Source organism: Pezoporus wallicus, unplaced genomic scaffold (genome assembly GCF_028554395.1).
Source record: "Pezoporus wallicus isolate ANWC-B61680 ecotype Strahan unplaced genomic scaffold, APGP_CSIRO_Pwel_v1 contig_7835, whole genome shotgun sequence".
NCBI lineage: Eukaryota > Metazoa > Chordata > Aves > Psittaciformes > Psittacidae > Pezoporus > Pezoporus wallicus.
In genome coordinates this window covers 970,383-995,542 of record NW_026636866.1, presented here as the reverse complement: position 1 = coordinate 995,542, position 25,160 = coordinate 970,383, and the positions used below count along the sequence as shown (strand labels likewise).

Sequence of the window (25,160 nt, the reverse complement as noted above, 5' to 3'; positions counted from 1 at the left end):
GATTCACCATGGAAGAGCTCCCCTCTGGTGAATGAAACGTGGGGTTTATAAATGATCACCACCAATTCATACATTATACCCTCTCCCTGATGTAAATACTTCTAAATACCAGCGTTGTGCTGACTGGAGCATTTCTCAAGGAGGATTTACAAACAGGCTCTGCAGTGTGCGCAACCTGTCCTGCCTCTGCACGCAGTGGCCTTGGCAAAACACCCTCCCTCCTATCTGTCTTCTGTGCTGGGGCACCTCCCGCATCTCTTCTTCAGAGGGTGGGGAGGAAAACACAGAGCTGCAAGCCCTCAATCCGGGTGCCGCATAGGGACACCTCACTCCTGTACCAGCCACGGTGTCAAACACAGCTCCTGGCAGGGTTGGATGGGCGAAGCACCCTGCATCGCTGCCGAAGGGTGCGCAGCCTCCCGCCGGCACCTGCGGCCGAAGGCGTGACTTGGCAGCAGGTAAACCTGACTCCTCTCCCTGCCTGTGACCAGAGCCCTGTGCTGGCAGGGGAACCAGAGCCAGTGCTGCCGGCGGCGGGTGGCACTGTCCCACCGCTGCGCTGTGAAGATGGTAGAAGGAGGTTTCACCAAACTCCTCCAGAAGAAGCTGTTTTTCCACCTTGCACAGAAATATCAGCCCCTTGGAAGCGGCGAGCCGGAGGAGGAGGAGGAGGTGAGGATTGGCTGTGCCTCTTGCCTGGACCTGCTGAATAGCTTTGTGTGGTTGGGGTTAATTCTGTCTACTTAGTCTGCTTTGTCCCACCGGTAACTTGAGAGTGCTGCTGCTGCTCTCTGCCCCGTCCCCTGTACGATGAGGGATGTGATTGATAATGTTTACCGGGCAATGGGGTGAGATGGGGATTGTTGTTCCTAAGGGATACTCCCAGGACAGACAGCTCAGGCCAGGGTTTGCTCAGGAATGTTGTCCTGTGCACCGAGGAGTTTCAAAATGAGCAGAACACGTAGGAGAGCGACTGCCATGCGGCTCGTGGGAGCTGTGGGAGGGTTTCGGGAGTGCTGGTGCCAAGCACAAATGCTGTCTCAGCAGAAGAGTAGATGGAGAGCAAGGCTGATCCCACCTCCAGGGGTACCACAGCGGATGTGACCCCTCGGGCTGCCTTCGGTGTGGTCTGTGCAGTCGTTACTGTAATGAATGGCTGGGAAGACCTGCAGAGCCCACCTCAAAATAACACTTTGGCTCCTTGAGAAGTGCTGGTGTGTGAACATTCACTTCCCCCTCCCTGCTTTCACTACCTCTCCTCGGTGCAGACGGACCAAGGGGTAGACAGTGGTTTTTAGGTGGCACAGTTGCCATTCTCCTTGCTTTTTCACCCCAAAACGTTCAGCTATGGGATTTTTGTTACCACCTTTACTCAGCACAGGGGTTTCTGTTGCTTAAGCCCTGGGTTTTCTCTCACATGAGAGATTGGTTGAGTGCCCTCCCATGTAAACACAATTCCTTCAGCATGTGGGGTTAGCCCTTAGTCCCCATCCCAACAAGCACCATCCACACACTCATAGATATTTGTGCTCTTTTCCATGACTGAGGCGTTTTCTCAGATGGCATTTCAGCTAATCCTCTGCTCTTTTCTGAGTCTCATCTTTCCAGTATGGGGGTTGGACAGTGCTACAGGGAGAAGGGCATTGAAGCCTTACCGTGTGCACCGCACAGCACATTGTGCAATGCTGCTCTGAGCTATTCATACATAGCTCAGAATACCAGGAAAGGAAGAGCTTGATGAGGTTGCAGAAGGTATCTAATCTCGTTTTGATGGGAAGCTGAGATTTCTGATAGGCAGGAGGCCACCAGCAATTAGTCTGCCTTGTTCTTTGTCAATACCACTTCTGTTGAAGCACAATAAATAATGATACATATTTAATTCCAAATACGAACCCTTCTTGAATTGTTGTCTACTCCATTCTGAGTATGGGATGTTTTGGTGTTAAAGATGTGAGTCCATGTCACCTAATGGAACTGAAGCCAGGAAAAAGACACCAATTGTGGGTTGTGAAGGAAAAGCCCCAGTGCTGATAGCTGCAAGGTGCTGCTGCTATCTGGAGGTGGCAGAACAGTTAACTTTCACACTGAAGCACAAGTACAGCTTGTGTCTAGACTCTGCTGTATTCAGTTTCAACTCCTTTTCTACAGCAGCCCATCCAGAATAACAGGGAAGTTTTGTGGTGCCAGCTCACAGTTTGTGAGAATCGTGTTTTTCCTGCAGAAATCTGAAGAACAGCCAAAGATTTTCCTTCTGTGCATCCAAGAATGTGTGTGCATGTTCACATATGTGTGCACATATACATGTGTGTGCATGTGTGTTTGAAAGAGAGAAGAACCTATGCATCACAGAGACCACATCACCTCTTCCTTTTGACCATGCACCAAGTTCACCCCCTAGTATTCAGTGGACCCAGTGGGTACCATCAAAGGCAGATTTCCTGAGGGTTGCAACCCTCCTCTCCCAATAGGTTTTAACCTGATGAGCTGTTGGGTTTTGTCACACCATCCATGGCAATTCATCCATTTTCATACTATGGGATGGCCTCCGTTGCCACACATGGTGCCAGTATGAGAAGAATTCATCATGAAGATCTTCTGCCAACCCAGAAGAGACCTGCTGTGATTTAGGGGCTTTTTCTGTTGTTAGCTTTAGAAAGAGCTGGCTCCTACCCCAGGCACATCTGGGCAGTAGATTTTAGTGCATTACAGTTTTACTCAGAGTTTCTTCAGAGCTGCCAGGACTTTTCCTTTGCAATTATTCCATTTCTCCTCACCAAAACCCTTTTGGATCCTTTCCCCCACAACGCATTCAAGGTTCAGCAGCCGCAGGATGGAGTTCAGGTATTTCCCTGTTCTGTCCTAAAAAAATTACTATTCCAGTTTAGGTTGAGGCTTTTTTCCATTTCAGGCTTCATACCAATGATCATTTATCTCCTGGAGACTTTCACAGGCTCCATATCCTCCTGAATACGTGGACCATCCTTATCAGAATAGTTTTGTTATCCTGCAGGTACCTATTTTTTCAATATGTCCTTAGACTAAAGAGTGCAACTTGCCTTCCAGGTGAAAAAAGGAATGGCATTGGATTGCCTCTGTGCAGCACTGACAGACTTTCTCCTCTCCTCTCCTCTCCTCTCCTCTCCTCTCCTCTCCTCTCCTCTCCTCTCCTCTCCTCCTCCCTCTTTTCCCTTTCCCCTCTCCAGTTTCTCTTTTCCCCTTTCTCTTTTTCCTTTCCTTTCCTTTCCTTTCCTTTCCTTTCCCTTTCCTTCCCTTCCCTTTCCCTTTCCTCCAACATCGACAGGTTTCCAGGCTGAGGGCTGCAGCACCCTCTTCCCAAGAGAACCTATATATAAAGTTGATTTAACTGGGGCTTGGTTTTGGCCTGGGTGGCACTTGTTTGGGTGAGTGAGGAGGTTCCTCAGTTGGAATCACTGTTGGCTATGGGCTTTCCTGCAGCGATGACAATGCCATCATTCAGCTCAAGGGGGTTTGCTTTAAGGTTAAAGGGAGCTTGAAGATTATTTTTCCTTTAATTAGGAGGGGAGAAGAAAAAGGTCGTGTTTGAGCCAGAGGAACGGAGCAGAGGTGGCGAAGGGAGTGGGATTTGCATCTGGGACCTTTCTCCCAAGGTCTGTGCACTGCCCACACAGCCTGACTCAGCCCTCCAGTACCCTCGGTATGACTTAAAATGCAGGGAATAGTTTAAAAGCAGCTTTTTTGAAAAACCCTTATTTTTTTTTAAGTATTAAAAAGTCTGTTTTGAGGCTTTTATCTGCAAGCAGGGGACCAGGGACTGCATTTCAAGTTAAAAAGCTTCAATGCTGCAATAGATGTGAGATGGGGATGAGGAAACTGTATGAGAGGAGCTGAAACCATGGTCGTGGGTAGGAAATGGCTGGGGGATCATATAAGGGAGCACAGTGAGGCAGCCCCTCATTTGCAGGGCTGTGGTTTGCTCTGGGTTTGTTTCTGAATGCTGCCTGCACCCCTGAAATGCAGTCTGTTGCCTGCCCCGAGCACCAAGTACAGCAAGGCAAAGGGGCTTTTGAGGGAATTGTTTGATTTATTATATTTCAGGGGTTTTTAGCAAGGATGAGGAATATACAGGAAAAATGATTCCATTTAACATTTTTAAAGGCTTCTTGTCGGTTTAAGTAACCCAGCCCACTCAATACCAAATTGCAATACATCAGATGCTCCAAAGTAATCTAAGACGGGGGGGGGAAGAATCTGCAAGACCTCAGTAAAGTCAGAGGTGGGGGGATATCCCAAGCACTGATCTGTTGGGCTGCTTGCCAGGGTATACAAAAAGAGCTATGTATTCTGCAGAAAGCCCCATGCATTCTTCCTTCCCACATGGGCTGCTTGGTGGGACAATTGATGGATTGTTTCAGGATGAGGGATGCAAAGGCACTGGTGCAGGTATTGGTAGCACTGAGCCTGCTCCCAGACACAAGCAGCTGCTCTCTACACCCTCCAATACCACCTGCTCTTGCAGAGCAATAGGTAAACTAATAATTCAGTTTATTTTACTTCTTCCTGCCCTGCTGTATGGAGTTGTGAGCTCTTGTGCTTGAGTTATGCCCAATGGACGAAGGTTAAAAGTGTAAATTGAGAATGTTGACAGCCCACATCTGTTCTATAGTGTAAACAGAAAGCAATTAACAAGGAGAGGTTATGTTAAGAAGAGGTTTGCTCAGGGCACTGCCTGATGCCTAACAGACATGGGATGGGATGTGTTTAGGGGCAAAAAGGGTCTGCACCAGCAGCACTTTGTAGAGCAGGAGGGAGATGATGCTCCCCTGCTGCATTTCCAGCTTGTGCATCACTAAAGCTGTTCATCTGAACACATTCGTCAGGGGGAAATCACAGGCATAAGCTAATCAATGCAAATTAATGAGTGCCAATAAAGCTGTTCATTTCACAGCAGCCCCTGGCTGTAAGGAGCACAGAGATGTCAGCACTCCTCTCAATCCACAGTCAGCACTGGCTGCTTATGGCACAGCACATCCAATATGCTTTTGTCATTCATTTCCTCCACGCCTTTGGGAAGGTAAACAGCAGTGATAGAGCTGGCCCCTGGCTTTCCCCACTGGCTCCAGGGCACTGCAGGCATGTTGCTGTTATGCCTGGGCCTTTTGCTATCCTCCAGCTCCTTTAATTACAATTTCAACTCCTTCAAGCAAGGCTGCACCTTGACACCTGCATGTGTCACCAGCAGCACAGAGGAGGCTGTAAAAGCTGTGCTAATCAAATCAACACAGTAATGAGTGCAAGGTGTGTGTCTGTATGTGACAGCCATATGTTTTCCTTCCCAGCAAGTCCTTCCATCTCCTTAGGTTCATGATTGGCTCTCGTTCTTGCAGCATCTGGGTGTCAAAGTTATGGGGAACTAATGAATTTGCACAAGTAGGACATACAAGTAGGAGTAAATCATCAGTTTTAAGCATGGAGGGGCTTTTTTCGTCCCTTCTAGGGATGTCTGTTAAGGAAACATTGAAATAATGGTGGTGTCTGGAGGTAGTGTGCTTCAAAACAGCGCAGAAATACTGCAGCTTCTGTGGGAGAAACGTGGTCACCAGTGTGAGGGAAGCAGGAAAATCCTTGGAAGTCTTGGACATAAGGCTGGGATTTGGAAGGGCAGGTTCTTCCCTGGCAAAATGGCTCCTCAATGAGACCAAGGGAGCACAGAAAACTCTTGTCTTTCTGCTGGCAGTGGGGTGGTGCTGGTATCACACATGTTAGCAGCATTAGCAGCTATGCTGTGGACTAGCAAACAGCAATGAAAAGAGGGCTGCAACATATGGAAGTGGCAAAAGCCCTTTTAAGAAGCAGGGCTTGGAGATACTCATATCTCATATACTACAAGCTCTCCAGAAGGCACCAGACAAAAATCAATTACAGGTACCAGCATAAGAAAACATCCAAAGAGGTTTTCTTCATTTATCCCCAGTTTTAGATTGCAAAACACTGGATGCTTCTGGAAACTTCCTGAATATTCAGAGACAGGCTAAGTTTCCAAATAGCACTTCAGGCACTTCTGAAGTCCTCCAAACCCTTGCTCAGGTGCTGATGAGCTATCTGAATGCTTTCCTCAGCAAACACCCCAGGGTGCTGGTAGCTGGTGCTAAATTCCTCCCATGTGGCAGAGCTGAGCTCTGCTGGGGGGGTGAGAACTAAGTGCTCTTGAGATCCTTTTCTTAATGAACACACTCTCTTGTGCTTTATGAATGAAGGTAAATGGAAATGGATTTTTCTGTCCCTTGGAAAGGGTGAGATTTCTCCTTCTTACTCTGCCATAGTGGTCACCTCGCCTCCATTCTAGTGCCTGGCTGAGATTTCAGGGGATGCCGCTGGTCTGGGAAGAGCAGTTTGGAAAAGGAGACAAGGGATCTCAAAAGCTAAGAGTGGACAGTGAGGGTGGTGAGGCACTGGAATGGGTTGCCCAAGGAAATTGTGAATGCTCCATCCCTGGTGGTGTTCAAGGCCAGGTTGGACAGAGCCTTGGGTGACATGGTTTAGTGTGAGGTGTCCCTGCCCATGGCAGGGGGATTGGAACTGGATGATCTTAAGCTCCTTTCCAACCCAAACCATTCTATGATTCTACGACAGGGTACGGGGAGCAAGGCACAGCCCTTGGGCTGCCTGGATGGGGCAGGAAGGGTTTGTCCTGTTCACAGGTGTTCGCAGCAGGAGGAAAACGATGGAGATGGGAGAGGGGACTTGCTTTTTCTGTCTCAGAGATCTTTCTGCTCACTTTTTCTGTTCATTTATCCTGTGAAAAAGGTTTGGTTTTTTTTTGTGCTCTGAGCATCGGGCTGTGAGACACTGGCATGGAAAAATGCCCATTTTAAGCAGATGCCAGCAGAGCTCAGCACACTTTCTGACCATGGCAGTGGTGTGTGCTTTTCTTTTTGGTAATCAGCTCCTTACAGCCTTTCTTCCACTACAGGATTGTGCACATGGCTTTGAGGCTGTAATAAGGATTAATTAGTGAACGGTATAAAGTGCTGTGGTTTAGGACGTGTTTTAGCTGACTGTGAAATCACACAGCTGGCAAGGTGTGGGAAAGGAATGGGATTAAGAGAAGAAGCAAAGAGATGCTAAAACGTTTTCATTGACTGTGCTCTCACCTAACAATTGCTTTATCTCATTTATTCAGACCCATGAGGAGTGTGAGCTGAAAATAATTGAGCAGGAGAAGGAGGTGGCAGTTCTGCCTCCGAAAGACGCATGCAAGTGCCATAAAGAAGACTTGGCTAAAGCTTTAAATGTAAGGGGGTTATTGGCTCTTTGTGAACATAGCAGCTCAGTCTGTGTCATCTGAGCAGCAGGACTGGTCTTTGGTTTCACTGCTGGAGTGCCCAGTCCCTCTGCCTTTACCTGGGATGAATCCTCACGTTGGCTGTGTTGGAAGCTTAGCTCTGGGTACAGAACTTTGTCCCAGAGAAGGATTTCATTGCAGTGAATGGCTCTGTGAGCTGAAGGGAAAAGAGTTCAATTGTCCAGCCTGGATAACAAAGCACTGGTAGAGGATCCCTGGGTACAGGCTGCAGAGCTCAGACACTCCAGTTACCAGCAGGTCCCAAAAGTGTTGTGTAAATGTAGCCCTTTTCCCCTTTATTTCATAGCAGGTTTTATTTCAGAGGCAAAACTCATCATATTTATTGTCCTAAATGATTTCTCAAAGGCTTTTCATTGAAAGGCCTTTAACAGCTTGAATTATGAGGGAAAGCTATAATGATTAGTGATATTTTGGTGCCTGACCTTGCTATTTTTTAAAATCCAGGCAAAATAGACCTTATCCTTTCTCCATTTGTTCTCCTTGAATTTTGTCAGGGTATTTTTATTGCTATTTTTGCTTTAAATGTACAATGAAACTGGAAATCAGTTCTTTACTATTTTAGGTTTTTCTTGTCTACGATATGGATTCTCACTTATGGGATTTTTTTTCTTTCTTGAATTATTAACTTGTGTTTATGTTATTTTTTTGTGATGGCTGATGGTAAAGATTGACATTTTAACAAAAAATAAATACCTGAACTGAAAAGCAATGGATAGTTTAATTTTTGGGGTGTTACTGAGCCATGAGCACCTTACCTACCTTACTTACAGGTTCTAAACATAACTTTGCCTTAAGAAGCTTCCTATGTCTATTCTATAATATGCAATGTTTGGTTGTTTTATTTTCCCTCCAGGTTGATTTGCAAACTGGACTCTCTGAGTGTTCTGTGCTGCAGCGCAGGTTAAAGCATGGTTGGAATGAGTTTTCAGTAGAAAATACAGAGCCGATATGGAAGAAGTATCTGGACCAGGTAAGGATTTTCTGCACAGATCCTCATTTCCTGACAAAGACCCCTCTCTGGATTAGCCTGAGCGTGTCTCTGCATTGAAGTATGCAGGGTTTCTGCTTCCACAGATTTAGCCTTGGAACAGGCTGTGCCCCTGGTACAGAAGCTGTCCATTCCCCCAGGGAAAGCCATTGTAAGACTCAGATGGAGGGCCATTTAATACAAAGATAACATCTTAAAATAAGAAGAAACCTTTTTATCTTCACACAGCCCACAAATCAAAAGCTCTAAAGCAATTACCTGATTTCTGGACCGTTCTTATTCCCTTTAAAGTACATGATAAAATCATGAAGGGTTGGGCACCATGGTCTAGGGTGAGGTGCCCCTGACCATGGCGATGGGGTTGGAACTGAATGATCTTAAGGTCCTTTACAACCCAAACCGTAAGTCTATGAAAGGCTTGAGGAAAATCAGTAGTAGCTGAAAGCCACTCTGTTACCCCAGTGATGGAAAGCCCAAAACTCCCAGCAAAAGCAGGGACAAGTAGAGAGCTCAGGTGGGTGTTAGCGCCTCTAGGAGCAATGCATCAGTAACAGATACATCCATGCATGGTGCCATGCGCAGTGGAGAACCACAGTTTCAAACCAGCTGCCCCAAAAGGCCAAGCACAATGTGATATTTCCTGTCCTGTTTTTCCGCAGCTGACTTATCCATGAGTTTTGCTTTTGTTAACTGTTCCTTACCAGTATTGAATGTAACTCTTATTTACCAAAACAGAAGGGTCTTTTATTTTGTTTGCTTATTTTCAACCATCAACTTGACTCATTTTCTTCTTGCTTAGCTGGATCGTGAAGATTTTGGTTGCTTTGAAAGGCTTGATTTTTATTTCATGGGATATCCCCTTTTTTCCTATGTGATCAATATTCTTCAAGCACTTTGCAATCATCTCTAAACCTCTTCGAGCATAAGAAGTGAGATGGTGGGGTTTTTTTCTGCTCTTCCTTAACAAGCTCTTTCTTCTATGGTGAAACAACATAAACTCTCTGGTGTATCTCTAATCCTTTCACAGCCTGTTGGTCTCTCTGGAAGAGCTTCTTTGCAGTCCCACACCATTCACACCTCTGCCTTTGAGCATCATTCCTCAGCAGACACTTGACAGGGCTTCTTTCGGCTGCTGTTTCTGTAAAACGTCCCCTTTTGTGCAGTGTTGCTAAAGAAAAATGAAGGGACTTTCACCTTTGTCTTCATCATGGAATAAACTTAAACCATGGCTTTCCTACCATGAATCACCACACATCTGTTAGCTAAAAGAGATAGTCTCGTCTTTGCCTGACTTAATTCCCTTATGCCAATTCCCACATTAGCTAAACGAAGCTAAGGAGCAGGTAGGAGAAAGATCCTTACTATCTGTGCTTCAAAGTGAAAACAGTGAGGATCTGACTCCCACAGCCCTGGGACCAGTATGGAGTTTAGAGGATTAACTCAGGGGGAGGGAAGGAGAGAAATAAAAGAAAGGATTTCTGGTTTCATATTCTAAGAAGACAATAAAGATTTTGTTTGTCCCTATCATGCCTCCAAGCAGCTCTTAGAGTCAGCCCTGTACTGTACAGCTGCAGAGGTAAGGCTTGTCTGTGGAAGCAGGGGAAAAGAGAGAAAACTTGCATCTTTTGATGTGAGCCTTGACCTGCTGGTCTCTGATGCCATTCATCTTCTGTACAGGGGCATGATCGAGCATCAGCCTGAGTACAGGTGCTGCACCCTCTCTGTTCAGGCAGAGGCTGCTGGCACAAGCAAGGAGGGTCCGTGCAACCAAACCACTTTAATCCTCTCCAATGAGATCTGAGGCCAGCTCAGCTTCAACAGCTCCATATTTAATTTTATATTGCATTTTTTCCTTTTCTTTCAGTTTAAAAATCCCCTCATTCTCTTGTTGCTGGCTTCTGCTTTAGTAAGTGTCATCACAAAAGAATACGAGGATGCTGCGAGCATCACCATGGTACGTGGTACTTCTCCTGCACCCCAACCCTTGGCTCTCTGGAGCTGGTGTGTCCATCCTGTAATGCCTCTTTGTTCACAGGCAGTGCTCATCGTGGTCACCGTGGCCTTCATCCAGGTACGTTAGCCTCTTCTCCATGGCCAGGGCTGTCATGAGTGAGCCCTCTCATGTAACTTGGCTTTCTGCTTTCTTGTTTAAAAGGAATATCGCTCGGAAAAATCTCTGGAAGAACTTAACAAGTTGGTGCCCCCTGAGTGCAACTGGTGAGTCATGCCTGCTTCAGTGGGGTCTAACAGGGTTTGGGTTATGAGCGCAGAACTGACCGGAGAACAAAGGTACTCCAGGTTGTCATTCACACAAGGAGAACCTGTTCTCTGGTGGTGGCACCGTGTGTGGGTGCAGCTCTGAGTCACAGCAGAAGTGGATGTAAACTCTGGTTGTTAAAGTAGGCACCCAGAGGAGCTGAATAAATGCTGGGAGACAGAGAGGTCTCAGCAACGTCCCTCACAAGGGTCCCTGCAGCCTCCTGTGTGCCTCCCCTAGTTTGGGGAGCAGCTGTAGGGTCTATCAGACACCACTTTCTACACTGCTTTGGTGTTTGTAGGTTACAGGAAACACTTTTCCTGTTTATGCCTCTGCACAAGACATGTCATGGACAATATGCATAAGCTGTAAGGCTCAGAGAAACTTTGCATTGCAAAAGAGCAATGGGGCTCTCTTCTGGTCCAAAGTTCACTCAGGTTTGGATTTTATAAACATCACTGTATGTTCCTTCTTTCTTTATGATATGACACCATAAGAATCTAACCACTTAAAAGTCTGTGCTTTTAATACAATAGTGAAATGTCAGAGGTAGTTCTAGCTTTAAAGAGCATCTTTTTCAGTTAAAGAATCAGCATTTCATCATTTAAAGCATGAGCCATGTCATTCCTATGGTATAAGACATGTTCAAGCCACTTACTGCTGAAATGCAAGTCTTCCATAACCTGCCCATCTGTTATTTATGAGCCCAAACTGAACACAATCAGCTCTGATCTTTCCAAAGGTTTTATGTTCTTTTTATATTGGAAGCTCTTTGGGGCAGCGTTCTTGCTTTCTTGCCAGTTGCATTCCCAAGCCTGAGAAGGAATGAAAAACCTCACAGCCTGGTTTCCATTCTTCTTTTTCCATTTGTCTCGTGTAGCCTAAGGGAAGGGAAACTGCAGCACCTTCTAGCAAGAGAGCTTGTGCCTGGAGATATCATTTATCTGTCTGTTGGCGACAGGGTTCCTGCAGACCTCAGGCTGATAGAGGTAAATACAGCTATGCATACAAGAGCCTGCTTTGGCAATTGCTTGTGTTAACAGTGCCAGAAACGTGTCTTTTTAGGTTACAGATCTGCTGGTAGATGAATCCAGTTTTACTGGAGAAGCTGAGCCTTGTAACAAGACTGACAGTGTATTAATGGAAGCTGGAGACATAACCACGCTGAGCAATGTTGTTTTCATGGGGACATTGGTGCGATACGGGAAGGGAAAAGTGAGTCCTGTCATCTCTGATCTTTTCCTCAATGTTTGTTACAAAATCTTTAGATTTTTCATCTCCATCTCTCTTCCCCCCCCCCCCCCCCCCCTTCCCTTTTTTTTAGGGTGTAGTTATTGGGACTGGTGAAAATTCACAGTTTGGAGAGGTGTTCAAAATGATGCAAGCTGAAGAGGTAAAGAAATGTGTGTGTGGAAATGGTGGGTGTCCTGAATGAAAGTTTGTGAGCAGGAGTGGTCCCAAGAATTAATTCACTCACTTAATTTTTGTTTCTGCTACAAAATGACTGTGTCACTGAGGGAAACCAAACTGCTGTATCCAGAAATGTTTATAAGCAGGATTTAGGCTTCTAAATCCAGACATGTGATATTTAGCTGGAATCTAACCTTGCAGTCACCTAAACCTCATGGTTTCTTCTTCTTTATTTCACACACACATACTTTCCAGGAGGTATATTTTTTTTTTTTTCACTTTTACACATGTCAAACATGCATTACCCAGTGCTGGACTCAATCACTAAGGCCTTTTCCAGATTTAGCCCTTGTTTTGCCTCTTCCTTGGCTCCCCAGCTGTAAACAAATATAGTTTGTCTCTTCTCTCACTGTTTTGCCCATCTTGAGTGCATTAAGGCAGAGACTCTCTCCCTGTGCTAGGGTCAATGCTCATCAGCCTTTGTTGAGGGTTTGGGGTAGGTAAGAACCAGGCTATATGAGGCAGCTGTAGGGACCTACTGTGTGGGTCAGTTGTTCTGGGCTGACCATCATCTCATCTCACATAACAAGCAAAGAAAAGCAGCTATTCTCTAATGTTTCCAGACTCCCAAAACACCTCTCCAGAAGAGCATGGACAGACTGGGGAAGCAGCTCACTCTCTTCTCCTTTGGTATAATCGGTGAGTTGGACACAATGCTCACACTTGCATGGTCAGCCATAAAGGATCTCTCTGCTCCAGCCATTCTTCCAAAAGTACCTGTTGAAGTGGTTTACTTGGACTTTTGGGGTTGAAGCAGAGGCACCTCTGCAGGAGAGATTTGGGGAACTCATTGCATGCTCAGTTCTCCAATAACAGCTAAAGCAGGTTAGAGATTTATTAATTTCTTGAAGTATTTTAATCACCTGTTTTTTCCCCATCAGGTTTAATAATGCTCATTGGCTGGTTACAAGGGAAGCATCTCCTTGGCATGTTCACAATTGGAGTTAGGTGAGGACTGGAGAGTACCTTTCCCTTTGATTTCTAATGAAACATGTCCCAGGAAATTCCCTGTTCAAAACAATGGTCATTTCACAAAAGAGAACTTGAGAAAGACCCTTCATAAATATATATTGGTCTTGCACTGGTGAAATTAAAGTGAGTTTTACAACAGAGTTTGGGATTAAAAGAAGAACAAGTTTAAGGTTTATTTAATTTTTAAAATCTTCACTGGCATTTCTACCTCATCCCACTGTGAATGTCCTTTCCTATCTATGCTAAAGAATTTAGTGGGAGTGTAGCAACAGCAAACATTGCTCTTCTTTCTGGATTTACGTCTCAAGATAAGAATGAACATTTTATACAGCATAGAAAGCACAACCTCTTAGTCAAACATAATAAATCATGTATTTTTAGTAGTAGTCATAAAACCTGTTGTTTGGTGTTGTCATGGCTCTAAAATTGTTCCTTTAATGTATTCTGTGGACATAAAACCAAAACCACAAATGAGGAGACAACAGAGAAGCCAAACTGGCTCACTGCTCTCCTTCCTGTATCCTTGTGGGATGTGCTGGCAAAGTGGTTGCACCTGAGTTTTGGAGAGCCGCCTGTGGTTTTGAAAGCCTTCCTCGATCACTTTCTGCACATACCTAGAAGTGTTGAGAGTTACACAAGAGATAACTAAAGGACAGATAGATAGAGGTAATCTGGATTCTTTTAGCATGTCAGGTGTTGCAGGTTTTGATGTTGCTTTGATTTAGCGTATGCAGTGTGATTCTGTCCTGTGCCTGTATCCACATGTAAGAGAGGAGATGAGGGACTGTAGGTGGCCAGGAGCCAATAGCTAACGTATGAGCTGTGATGCCAAAGAACATTCAACTTCCATCCTCAAAAAGTTAAATAAATGAAATTAAATCCAACCCATAAATCACTAATTAGACAGAAATTAAAGCTCTTTGGCAATGTAAAGAAGAAAAGCTATTGTTTTGTCAAAAATATCCAAGAAAATGTCGAAGGGTTGTCAATGTCATAGCGTGGGGAGTCCCAGTTGTTAGCACTGCACGCTCCCATTCAGGTACACAAATACAAGCAGAACTCACCCCATGGAATGTCCCTTTGGCACATTTTGGTTGGTACTTGGTGTGACCCCTGTGTTGAAGCTGTTGTGTCTCTGCCATCTACAGCCTGGCAGTGGCTGCCATCCCAGAGGGCCTCCCCATCGTGGTCACCGTCACACTGGTGCTCGGCGTTCTCCGGATGGCCAAGAAAAGGGTGATTGTGAAGAAGCTTCCCATAGTAGAAACCTTAGGTAAGGCTGTAAGACAGGGCATGCAGCTTGGTCACCTGACAGCCTTCAAAATCTGAGCTGGATAGCAGTGGGCTGGCCAAGTGAGGTTTGGTCTGATCATAAGAATATAAATCTGGAGTGTTGCTTACTGGTCCAGAACAACCCACTCAGACTTAAATACACTTTATGTTCTCTGTTTCACACCCTTTTCCCTTATTTCAGTGATATTAACACAGGCAGGCACTAGGGACAGTGCACCCCAACCAACGGCATTAGCCTGTGGGGAGTAGAGCCCCTCTGTGGATATGCATGCCCTGCTTGGATTGAAAGGCTTTGTTTCTCCTTTCTCCCCATTCTGTGGTATCATCCTGCAGATGCATCCTGTCTGGATGAAAAACCTTGCAGCCCCTCAAGTCAAGCCTGGTGGCATAAAGAGAACCGTTTATCCTTCTGCCTGTGTGGATGTGACAGCTTATATCGCTATCTCCCTGATCTCCAGTCACAGAAAAGAGAGGACCTTGAGCAGACATTCAGCCCATCTTCACAATAGCAGGGCAGAATGAACTATAATGAAATTATTCTTCTACCTGCCTTTATCTTCAAATTGACCCTTATGCCCAGGCCGCTGTTTTCCAGGCTTTGATGCTCTGACCTTGGTCAGTATGGCAGTTATATGAAGGAGAAGACACACTGTGTATTTAGTACCACTCATTAAAAAGTACACGAAGTGCCAAGCCTGTCCCATGCAGTCGCAAATACCTGCTGCACAGCCGGATCCTTCCGCTAAAACCAGTCTTCCTTGGAAATGCTGCTATTGTTTGAACTGCCCTTGTTTGTTCTGCGGTTAAGGAATCTTATCACCCTTGCTTTATTGTATCTGCCCTCACCCAGGACATCTGAAACGGCTTCTTACCTCATGAAGAATTTTGTTCTGGTAGGGCTGTACCCAAGTAGGCGTAACTGCCAGGTGCCTGATGCTCTGCAGGACAGGCTGAGCATGGCAAAAACTGCAGTCTCCCTGTTAAACCTCTGAAAAGGAGAAAAATAATCTTCTTGATCTGACTCTTTTGTTGTCAATAACTGAAAATGAAATACTGGAGGTGGCAGCTTTGCTCTGAGATAATCCTTTAAACTGCAGTTAATTTAATTGCATCCCAATCTGCTTTATCCCTTCCAGGTTTTCAGCTGGTGGCCATCATGCATGTGGTCATCTCCAGAGCCATGGGATGTGCTCAGGCTTAGAAGGGAACTAGAATCTGGTTCTTTTTTTTTTTTGCATTAAAGTAATTTTTTTGACTTCTTGAGAGTGGAAACGAGCCTTAATGTGGCAACTGTTGCATTGTGGTGTAAATGGGCCCTGGAAGAAGCATGCTTTACTGAATCAGGATTGTCACAAAGCAGAGAACAAGTCGGGCAGCTCCTGCTCTTAGCTGTGGACTTTAAAGTATTTTTAAGACAATATTTAACCCATCTACCCTCACAATCCCTTGGTGAGACAAGGAAGGGGTGTTATTCCTGATTTAGGGAAGCAAGGGTAAATGGCCCATCTGAGAAGGCAAGTAGCTGATACTGCTGCTTGAAAATATTGATAACTCCCCAGAGATGAGTGCCTTCTCTGATTGCCCACCAAACGATGCTCAAGACGATGTGGCCCTCTTCAGGTGTCTCCTATCACATCTCACATCCCAATTATATGCACAATATGACATGCACTCAGATTTTTCCTTAAAACACCTTATTGAGAAACATCCATTTTTTGGTATTTTCTCCCTTTTCCCACTGGTGCAGTTTAAGGACCTTTAGGGAAACACACTCTCCCTCTGCTGAATCTCATTGTTCAGTTGCATTACTTATTAGTTCTCATTAAAAACTTTCCTGCATCAGGTTGCTGCAATGTCATCTGCTCAGATAAGACAGGCACTCTGACTGCCAATGAGATGACAGTGACACGGCTTGTGACTTCGGATGGGTTCCAGGCAGAGGTATGGGTAAGATGGTAATACAGGCTTTCCTGGTTTGGTTTTAATTCAGCTAGGCCCAAGTGAGGGATGCTAATCAGCCCCAAAACAAGCAGCTTCTTGCACGTCGAAAGTTCCATTCTCATTTTGCAGTACTGGAGACAGGCAGAGGTGGGGCTGAGTGTACAAAAGCTGCTCAGATACCATAAACAAACATGTTCATTGACATAATCTGCTGCTCTCTGCAATTATTGTAAATATTGAAACCTGCCACTGACCTTTGTGGGTCCATCTTCTGTAGGAATATTTATTATACAAGTGGCTTGATACTTCTGCTTGGTCCATTTACCTGCAGGCAAAGTAGGCGAAACTTCAGGCATACAGAATACGGAGAGGCAGTGCAGTCATCAGTAGGGTTGGGCTTGAGCAACACTGGTGAACCCACTGCTGCCAAAGGGCTGGATCTCTCAGCTGAGCTGCAAGAGAATTCTGAAATCACAGCAAACAAGTTCTGTATAAGACAAGCTGATTTTTTTCTGTTCCTATACAACTATTGTAATATTATGCTTTCACTATCTGCAGCCTTTCCTCTATGCATTACTTTGATCTAGAAAGAAGAATCCCAGAAAGAATCCTTCAAAATCATAAATCTGCTCAAGTATATTTTTTTGTAAACACGTTTTGTATACAATCTGTATACAGATTGTTGTATACAGATGTAGTATAGTCCTGCTTGGCACTGGGAAATCTGCTCGTTCTGTCTCTCCCTTCCTCAGGTCAGTGGCGTGGGCTACAATGGAGAAGGAAATGTTTATCTTCTGCCATCAAAAGAGATTCTTAAAGAATTTTCCAATGTCTCAGTTGGGAAACTAGTGGAGGTAAGTATAAACTGTGAAACCCTTTGTCCTATTTACATTCAACTTTCATTTGCAATAGATCACTTTGGTTAATGAGTGAGAGGAAAAAAACCCACATTTGTAACTGGAAAATGGTGTTGCTGGAGCATGCATTTGGGAAGGTTCTGAGTAATTATGGTATATTATGGATGAACAGCAGTAATCATAACGCATGCAGGGAGAGACTGGAGTCATCAGTTTAAAATGTCGATGATATTTTGGATAAAAAGACAATTCTGGCAAAGGAGACACAAATTCATTTTACCACATTCAGGTTTTTAATGTGGGCATATTCTAGGTTTTAGCTAGCTACATAGTTAATTTATAAATGCACTGTGGCAGTCTCTGGGTTTTGTGTTAGCAATAAGTAAAATCTTGCACATTCAACTGTAGGCTAAAGTGGAGTGTTTGGGTAGTGAAATGATCTGAGCTGGAATCTTAAATGGAGATTAGGTTTATTTTATCCATTCTGCACATCAAAAGCAATAGTGGGAAAAACTAAGTTTTCATTTTCATGACTTACTGAGCTCATTAGACATATATCATGTTTTGATTAATATTATTCTATCTAAAACATAACATTTTACCAAATATTGGTGTATCCTACTGCTTAAGTGGGTTTAGAAAGCACAAGAACTGACATCAAGAGATGCTGCTGTGAGGAATATCACATCTTTTGGGATGTGGCTGCTTTCATTCTCCAATCTTTCATTATTTTCATTATTCATTTAAAGAGACAAGCTATGAAATTGGTTATGAAAAAGATAAAACATGTAAATATGCCTCTTTCTCTAGGCTGGCTGTGTTGTCAACAATGCCATTATCAGGAAAAATAGTGTGATGGGACAGCCCACAGAAGGAGCTCTCATTGCCCTTGCAATGAAGGTAAGGCTGAAAGGAGCTGGAATAGTTACATCTGACAGCAGGGATCAGACTTCTTTAAAGTCCCGAGACTGGTTTTAGTCTTGCCTTGTCTCCTCTCTCCAGGGTCATAGACTCACACCTCTCCTGTGTAAACCTCTTGTCACAGACAAACACCTTCCCTGGCCTTCTAACAGCAATAATTGTTTTGCTTCATTAATCTCTGCAATTAAGCAGCATGATGGATTTCTTTTGGACTCAGACTGGACTGCATTTTCTATATTTTCTTCACCTGCAATTAAGAGCTCAGGAGGAAGACAAGAGAGTGAAAAATGACTAAGAACTGGCTGTACTAGAAATAATGGCAGAGGGTCATCCTCGATTTGGGTCATCTGCTAGCTTTTACTTTTTTCTAGTTGTGATTATGTAAAACAGGGGGGTTTATGAATATTACATTCATGCTTATAGGCAGAGGGTTGTAAAATGCCTCAAAGTATCATCTAATCAATGTTTCACAGCCTGTGGTCCATAGACCTCAGGTGGGCTGTAAAGCACAGAAGGTCCCTGATGAAATGATGCTCCTGCAAACATCTGCTCTCACCTCCTGTTTTTAAAGCTTGTAACGAGCAATGAAACCATGATTATTTTTTTTTAACCATGAAATTTTATTTCATTATTATTTTATATGCTTGTCCTGGGTTCAGCAGTAGCAGTCATGTTTTTTCCTTTGTGTTAACTGGTGCAGTGCTGTGTTTTGACTTCTAGTTTTGAGAACAGCGTTGGTGAAGCCGATGTTGTCGGTTGTTGCTAAGTGATGTTTACCCTGACCAAGGACTCTGTGAGGCTCATGCTCTGCCAGGGAAGAGGGGAGGCTGTGAGGAAGCAGAGGCGGGGCGCCTGACCCGGGCTAGCCGGGGAGGTATTCCATACCACAGCACGTCATGCCCGGGGTGGGGGGTAACTGGGAGTTACCCGGAAGGACAGGAGCTTCCGGGTGGAACTCGTTTTCTTGGCCGGTGGTATCGTATTCTCTTCCCTTGTTATTTTCCCTTATCATTGTTTTAGCTGATAGTAGCGGTGGTGATTTGTTGCTGGACTGTTCTTGTCTCAACCCGTAGGAGTTGCACTCTCTTGATCCTCCTCCCCGTTCCTCCGGGAGCGGGGAAGGGGAGAGCCCCGGTGCAGGGAGGGGGGGGAGACGAACACGGACCTTGATTGTTGTCAGCTCGGCACCACTCACTGGGAGTGAGTGAACAAGTTACCTGACTGGGTTTAAACCACGACAGTTCTTTTTTGGCGCCCAACGTGGGGCTCGAACCCACGACCCTGAGATTAAGAGTCTCATGCTCTACCGACTGAGCTAGCCGGGCCATCAGTAAACAAGGCATACTGCTTTTCACTTTCTGACAGTTTATTATATGGTGGGGCCTCTTCAGCACGCACCACCTCCTCCTCTGGTGACATTCCGAAATCTTTGCCCTCTGGCCAGTCCATGATGACTTCTAGAATGCCTGGACGACTGGGATTTCCTATTCGAGTTCGTTGTGTAATTAGTGCAGCCCATTTACTCCATGTAGCATCAGTTGCATGATGTGTAGAGGAGACCCTGCCTTTGAACATCCAGCCCAGCACGGGCAGCCGGGGTGCCAGGAGGAGCTGTGCTTCAGTGCCAATCACTTCCGAAGCAGCTCGAACCCCTTCATAGGCTGCCAGTATCTCTTTCTCAGTTGGGGTATAGCTGGCCTCAGATCCTTTGTATCCCCGACTCCAAAAGCCGAGGGGTCGACCTCGAGTCTCCCCTGGAGCTTTCTGCCAGAGGCTCCAGGTAGGACCGTTCTCCCCAGCTGCAGTGTACAGCACATTTTTTTACATCTGGCCCGGTCCGGACAGGTCCAAGGGCTACTGCATGAACTATCTCGCGTTTAATTTGCTCAAAGGCTTGTTGCTGCTCAGGGCCCCATTTAAAATCATTCTTCTTCCGGGTCACATGATAGAGAGGGCTTACAATCGAACTGTAATTTGGGATGTGCATTCTCCAGAACCCCACTGCACCCAAGAAAGCTTGCGTTTCTTTCTTATTAGTTGGTGGAGACATTGCTGTTATCTTGTTGATCACATCTGTGGGGATCTGTCTACGTCCATCTTGCCATTTTATTCCCAAAAATTGAATCTCCTGTGCAGGTCCCTTGACCTTACTTCGTTTTATGGCAAAACCGGCTTTCAGCAGGATTTGGATTATTTTCCTCCCTTTCTCAAAGACTTTTCCGCTGTATCGCCCCACACAATAATGTCATCAATGTATTGCAGGTGTTCTGGAGCTTGCCCCTGTTCCAGTGCAGTCTGGATCAGTCCATGGCAAATGGTAGGGCTGTGTTTCCACCCCTGGGGCAGTCGGTTCCAAGTGAACTGGACACCCCTCCAAGTAAAAGCAAACTGTGGCCTGCACTCTGCTGCCAAAGGAATGGAGAAAAATGCATTGGCAATATCAATCGTGGCATACCACTTGGCTGCTTTTGACTCTAGTTCATACTGAAGTTCTAGCATGTCCGGTACGGCAGCACTCAATGGTGGTGTGACTTCATTCAGGCCACGATAGTCTACTGTTAGTCTCCATTCTCCATTAGACTTTCGCACTGGCCATATGGGGCTATTGAAGGGTGAGCGGGTCCTGCTGATCACCCCCTGACTCTCCAGTCTACGGATCAGCTGATGGATGGGAATCAGGGAGTCTCGGTTGGTGCGATATTGCCGCCGGTGCACTGTTGTGGTCGCAATTGGCACTTGTTGTTCTTCAACTTTCAGCAACCCCACAGCAGAGGGATCTTCTGAGAGACCAGGCAAGGTGGACAGCTGCTCAATTTCCTCAGTCTCCAAAGCAGCAATACCAAAAGCCCACCGGTACCCTTTTGGGTCTTTGAAGTACCCTCTCTTGAGGTAGTCTATGCCGAGGATGCATGGAGCCTCTGGACCAGTCACAATAGGGTGCTTTTGCCACTCCCTCCCAGTCAGGCTGATTTCAGCCTCCAGCACAGTCAACTCTTGGGATCCTCCTGTTACTCCAGAAATATAGATGGGTTCCACCCCTTGACAGCTTGATGGCATCAGGGTACACTGTGCACCGGTATCTACTAGAGCCTTATACTTCTGTGGGACTGATGTGCCAGGCCATCTGATCCACACAGTCCAGTAAATCCGATTGTCCCCTACCTCCACCTGGCTGGAGGCAGGGCCCCTCTAATGGTCGTCACAGCATTGGACACTTAAGTCGTGTTGAAAGGGATTATTCTTCGTTATCACAGGAGCTGGAGTAAAATCAGCTCTTCCACTCCATCTGGGAAACTGCTCACCAGAGACTGAAGCCGTAGCTCTCATGGGACGATCAGTCTTGGCCCTTGCTCCCCTCTTCAGTTCACTCACCCGTTCCTCCAAAGCTGAAGTAGGTTTTCCATCCCACTTTGTCATGTCTTCTCCGTGATCCAGCAGGTAAAACCATAGGGTACCCCGTGGCGTATACCTTCTGTATCTCCTCTCTTGAACAATAGGACGTCTTTTGTTAATAGCTGAGACGCGTGTTGGTACACGTGAGGAGCTGGATAAATCAGATACATCGTCCCTCAATTTGTCGAGGTCCTGGGACAGTTTTTTCACAGCTGAGATGATGGAAGGAGTGAGATTGTCTTCGAACTCTCGGAGTTTATGAACCATTTCATCCACTGTTAGTGGTACTATGTCATTCCAGGTCACTGTTGCCAATGAATGGGCATATGATGACGGTGCATTCCGTGTAAGTTTTCGCCACATGGGTCGTGTACATTCAACTTCATCTGGATCTATAGGTGTATCCCCGTTATTCGGCTTGATGTGATAGATCATCTCTACGATGGCCGATTCCCTCAGAGACTGGATGCCTTTGTCTATAGTAGTCCACTTGGCCGAACGACTCGTAACATCGTCCTTGTACGGAAACCTTTCTTTCACAGCTGCCAAGAGCCTCCTCCAAAGGCTGAGGGACTTTTTCTCTCTTGCAATTGCTTTGTCAATTCCCCCTTCTCTAGCAAGTGATCCCAGCTGCTTGGCTTCTGTACCTTCTAGTTCGTGACCATCGGCCCCATTGTCCCAGCATCGGAGTAACCAGGTGATGATGTGCTCCCCTGGTTGACGGGTAAAATCTTTTCGCATATTCCGCAGCTCGGTTGAGGTCCGAGGTCGAGAAGTTACCTCTTCTTCTTCTTCTTCGTCATGTGAGGATGACTCCTGATCAGATTCTGGACCGGGTGGTGAATTCATTGGTTCTTCATCTCGCTTCACCCTTTTTGCCTCCTTTTTGCTTGTTCTCTTGCGTACAGGGGCAACTGATATTGGTACGAATTGGTCCTCTGGTTTGGCTGCAGTGATTATCACTGTGGTTTGAGTGGCGACTGTACTTGTTGCTGGGGGTGGTGTAGCTACTGTGCTTGGAGCTGGGGTAACCGCGCTGTCTGTTGCAGTTGAAGTTTGAGCAGCTGCTGTACTTGCCACTGGGGTAGCTGCGCAGTTCATTGCAGCCAAAGTTTGAGTAGCGACTGTCACTTTGCCCTCAAATCCACCAACATTCTTTTCCTTTTGAAGGTGCTGGATAGTGTTGAACAAGGCCCTGTAAGCATAGGCCAAGCCCCAGCACGTTGCCGTGATTTATCCAAAAAAGAACTGTCGTGGTTTAAACCCAGTCAGGTAACTTGTTCACTCACTCCCAGTGAGTGGTGCCGAGCTGACAACAATCAAGGTCCGTGTTCGTCTCCCCCCCTCCCTGCACCGGGGCTCTCCCCTTCCCCGCTCCCGGAGGAACGGGGAGGAGGATCGAGAGAGTGCAACTCCCACGGGTTGAGACAAGAACAGTCCAGCAACAAATCACCACCGCTACTATCAGCTAAAACAATGATAAGGGAAAATAACAAGGGAAGAGAATACGATACCACCGGCCAAGAAAACGAGTTCCACCCGGAAGCTCCTGTCCTTCCGGGTAACTCCCAGTTACCCCCCACCCCGGGCATGACGTGCTGTGGTATGGAATACCTCCCCGGCTAGCCCGGGTCAGGCGCCCCGCCTCTGCTTCCTCACAGCCTCCCCTCTTCCCTGGCAGAGCATGAGCCTCACAGAGTCCTTGGTCAGGGTAAACATCACTTAGCAACAACCGACAACATCGGCTTCACCAACGCTGTTCTCAAAACTAGAAGTCAAAACACAGCACTGCACCAGTTAACACAAAGGAAAAAACATGATTGCTACTGCTGAACCCAGGACAATGCTAAATTAAAATCTTCCTTTTGCACCACCATTCAGCAGCAAAGCAATAGCAGAATACAAGGGACGTTGTCTCTTTTTCTTCTTTATTCTTTTTTTGGTTTGGTGGGAGCTAGGAGAGAGAAAAGCTGTTTCTGATCTCTACCTCTTCACCTAGAGCACCCATGCATGCTGCTAAAGCAGGCGTGTATTGATTTGAACTGTTGCACTTTAGAGCGGAAGGGTCTTCTTGTAGTGAATTGCTTTTTGAGTTTAATCCATCAGGAAATAATTTGAAACTACATTCATGATTGACCATTCAGTTATTTGCACATTTCCTTTTTAATTTCAAGTTAGGTGGCTTGGAAATAACTGAGGTGGGGGAGCATGAGCTTGGGCTGGAAGAAATCTGCTCTGCCCTTTGCTTTGCCTTTGGTTTAGGGAAAGGACTTGAACCTCCTTTGACCCAAAGCCCCACCAAGACAGCAGTGCAGCTCCCCAGTGCTTGCAAAAGTCAACAGAGATCAAGCTTCAAACTCCAGTTTAATTTATCCCACATCAGGCATCAAAAGGAAAAGATGGATTTAAAATATGAGTTTTACTCTCCCCACACTTCCTCTTGAGCTCTGTGGTGTATGACCGCTGGAAGCACATGGTCAATAGTCATGCCTGTAATATGGAAAATGTATATAAGCTTTGGCATTATTCAGCATTACAGTGCTCTTTTTGTTTTACCTTACTTTAGATGGAATTAGCTGACATAAAAGATATTTATGTAAGAAATAAGGAAATTCCATTTAGCTCTGAACAGAAGTGGATGGCTGTGAAATGTGCACTGAAAAATCAGGTAAAGCAAACAGTGGTGTTAGTTTCATGTTTCTAATTGTGCCTCTGCAATAGGCATCAAATGGTATCTCTTTAGCAAATAATGTTTTCAGAATTTAAAACTGTGTCAAGAGAAAACAGAACAAACCTCAAAATTCCCAACTTGGGTGTAATTTTAGTTTGTAAAAGCTGTGTTTGAATGGGAGAAGATAATACTTTTCATATAGGGGTTTGAGCATGAAAACAAAAGCTTTTCAGACAGGTGAAGAAAGATATGATGTTTGGAGGAAAATGCTGATTGTTTTTCCTTTATGGGGTTAAGGAGCTTATTTTGACTGATACAATATTCAAGTTAAAGAACTCACCAATCTTTTTATTACCATTCTGTCTATGATAGCTGAACATGAAAAATGGCTAGAGCAAAAATATCACATCCTATAGATAATACCTGCACCTGTGCATTTTACAAACAGGTAAAAGAGCAACAAAGATCTTTTTTACTGAGGATGTAAAGCCTTATACATTATCAGTATTTTTAAAGTGTGCTCTTTTCTTTTTTTAATAAAGTATATTATCTCCTTACTTTAAAGGATCAGGATGATATTTACTTTATGAAAGGAGCATTTGAAGAAGTGATTGGATACTGCTCTCTGTATAACAGCGGTGGCATCTCGTTATCACTTACGCCCCAGCAGAAAGCCTTCTACCAGCAGGAAGAAAAACGAATGGGGTCATCAGGTCTAAGGGGTCAGTCATTACTGTCTACGTCCCTTACACTTATAGGTTATCTGCCCTTATGCTTTCCTGCTCTGTTTTGGTCAGTATGGACAGAGGCTCAGTCCTTAGCATCAATTACATGATCTCTTCATCATGCTCATCAGAGTTTGCCAAGGGTCATGTCTTAAGTATGCTGGCTGCTTGCTTTCCACTGATCTTTTTGTTTTCTGAGTTTAAATTAGGGAGATTGAAAGGAGCTGAAAGTAAGCACTGGAAATGGTGAACACTTTTCTTCCACGGAGCGCTGTGATTGCCTGGGATACAGTCTGAATGGTGCATTGAAAATCTATGTGCTGAACC

The 25,160-nt window shown here is 45.3% G+C and overlaps 1 protein-coding gene and 1 non-coding gene across 2 annotated transcripts in view; one reads left to right on the top strand and one right to left on the bottom strand.

Moving 5' to 3' along the window:
* Positions 1–258: 258 nt before the first annotated feature.
* The window catches only part of ATP2C2 (ATPase secretory pathway Ca2+ transporting 2), a 31,662-nt gene continuing 6,760 nt past the window's right edge, over positions 259–25,160 (top strand). Inside the window, exons 1-17 of the mRNA XM_057401908.1 lie at positions 259–672; positions 7,163–7,273; positions 8,199–8,315; positions 10,198–10,287; positions 10,369–10,404; positions 10,489–10,550; positions 11,471–11,579; positions 11,656–11,805; positions 11,915–11,983; positions 12,624–12,699; positions 12,942–13,008; positions 14,181–14,305; positions 16,169–16,266; positions 17,019–17,120; positions 17,934–18,023; positions 24,004–24,105; positions 24,674–24,830. Coding sequence (XP_057257891.1) covers positions 568–672; positions 7,163–7,273; positions 8,199–8,315; positions 10,198–10,287; positions 10,369–10,404; positions 10,489–10,550; positions 11,471–11,579; positions 11,656–11,805; positions 11,915–11,983; positions 12,624–12,699; positions 12,942–13,008; positions 14,181–14,305; positions 16,169–16,266; positions 17,019–17,120; positions 17,934–18,023; positions 24,004–24,105; positions 24,674–24,830 — 1,666 coding nt within the window. The 5' untranslated portion in view covers positions 259–567. The remainder of the gene's footprint in view (positions 673–7,162; positions 7,274–8,198; positions 8,316–10,197; positions 10,288–10,368; positions 10,405–10,488; positions 10,551–11,470; positions 11,580–11,655; positions 11,806–11,914; positions 11,984–12,623; positions 12,700–12,941; positions 13,009–14,180; positions 14,306–16,168; positions 16,267–17,018; positions 17,121–17,933; positions 18,024–24,003; positions 24,106–24,673; positions 24,831–25,160) is intronic.
* TRNAK-CUU (transfer RNA lysine (anticodon CUU)) lies at positions 19,297–19,369 on the bottom strand. Its single transcript has one exon. It is a non-coding gene; the product is annotated as a tRNA-Lys (tRNA).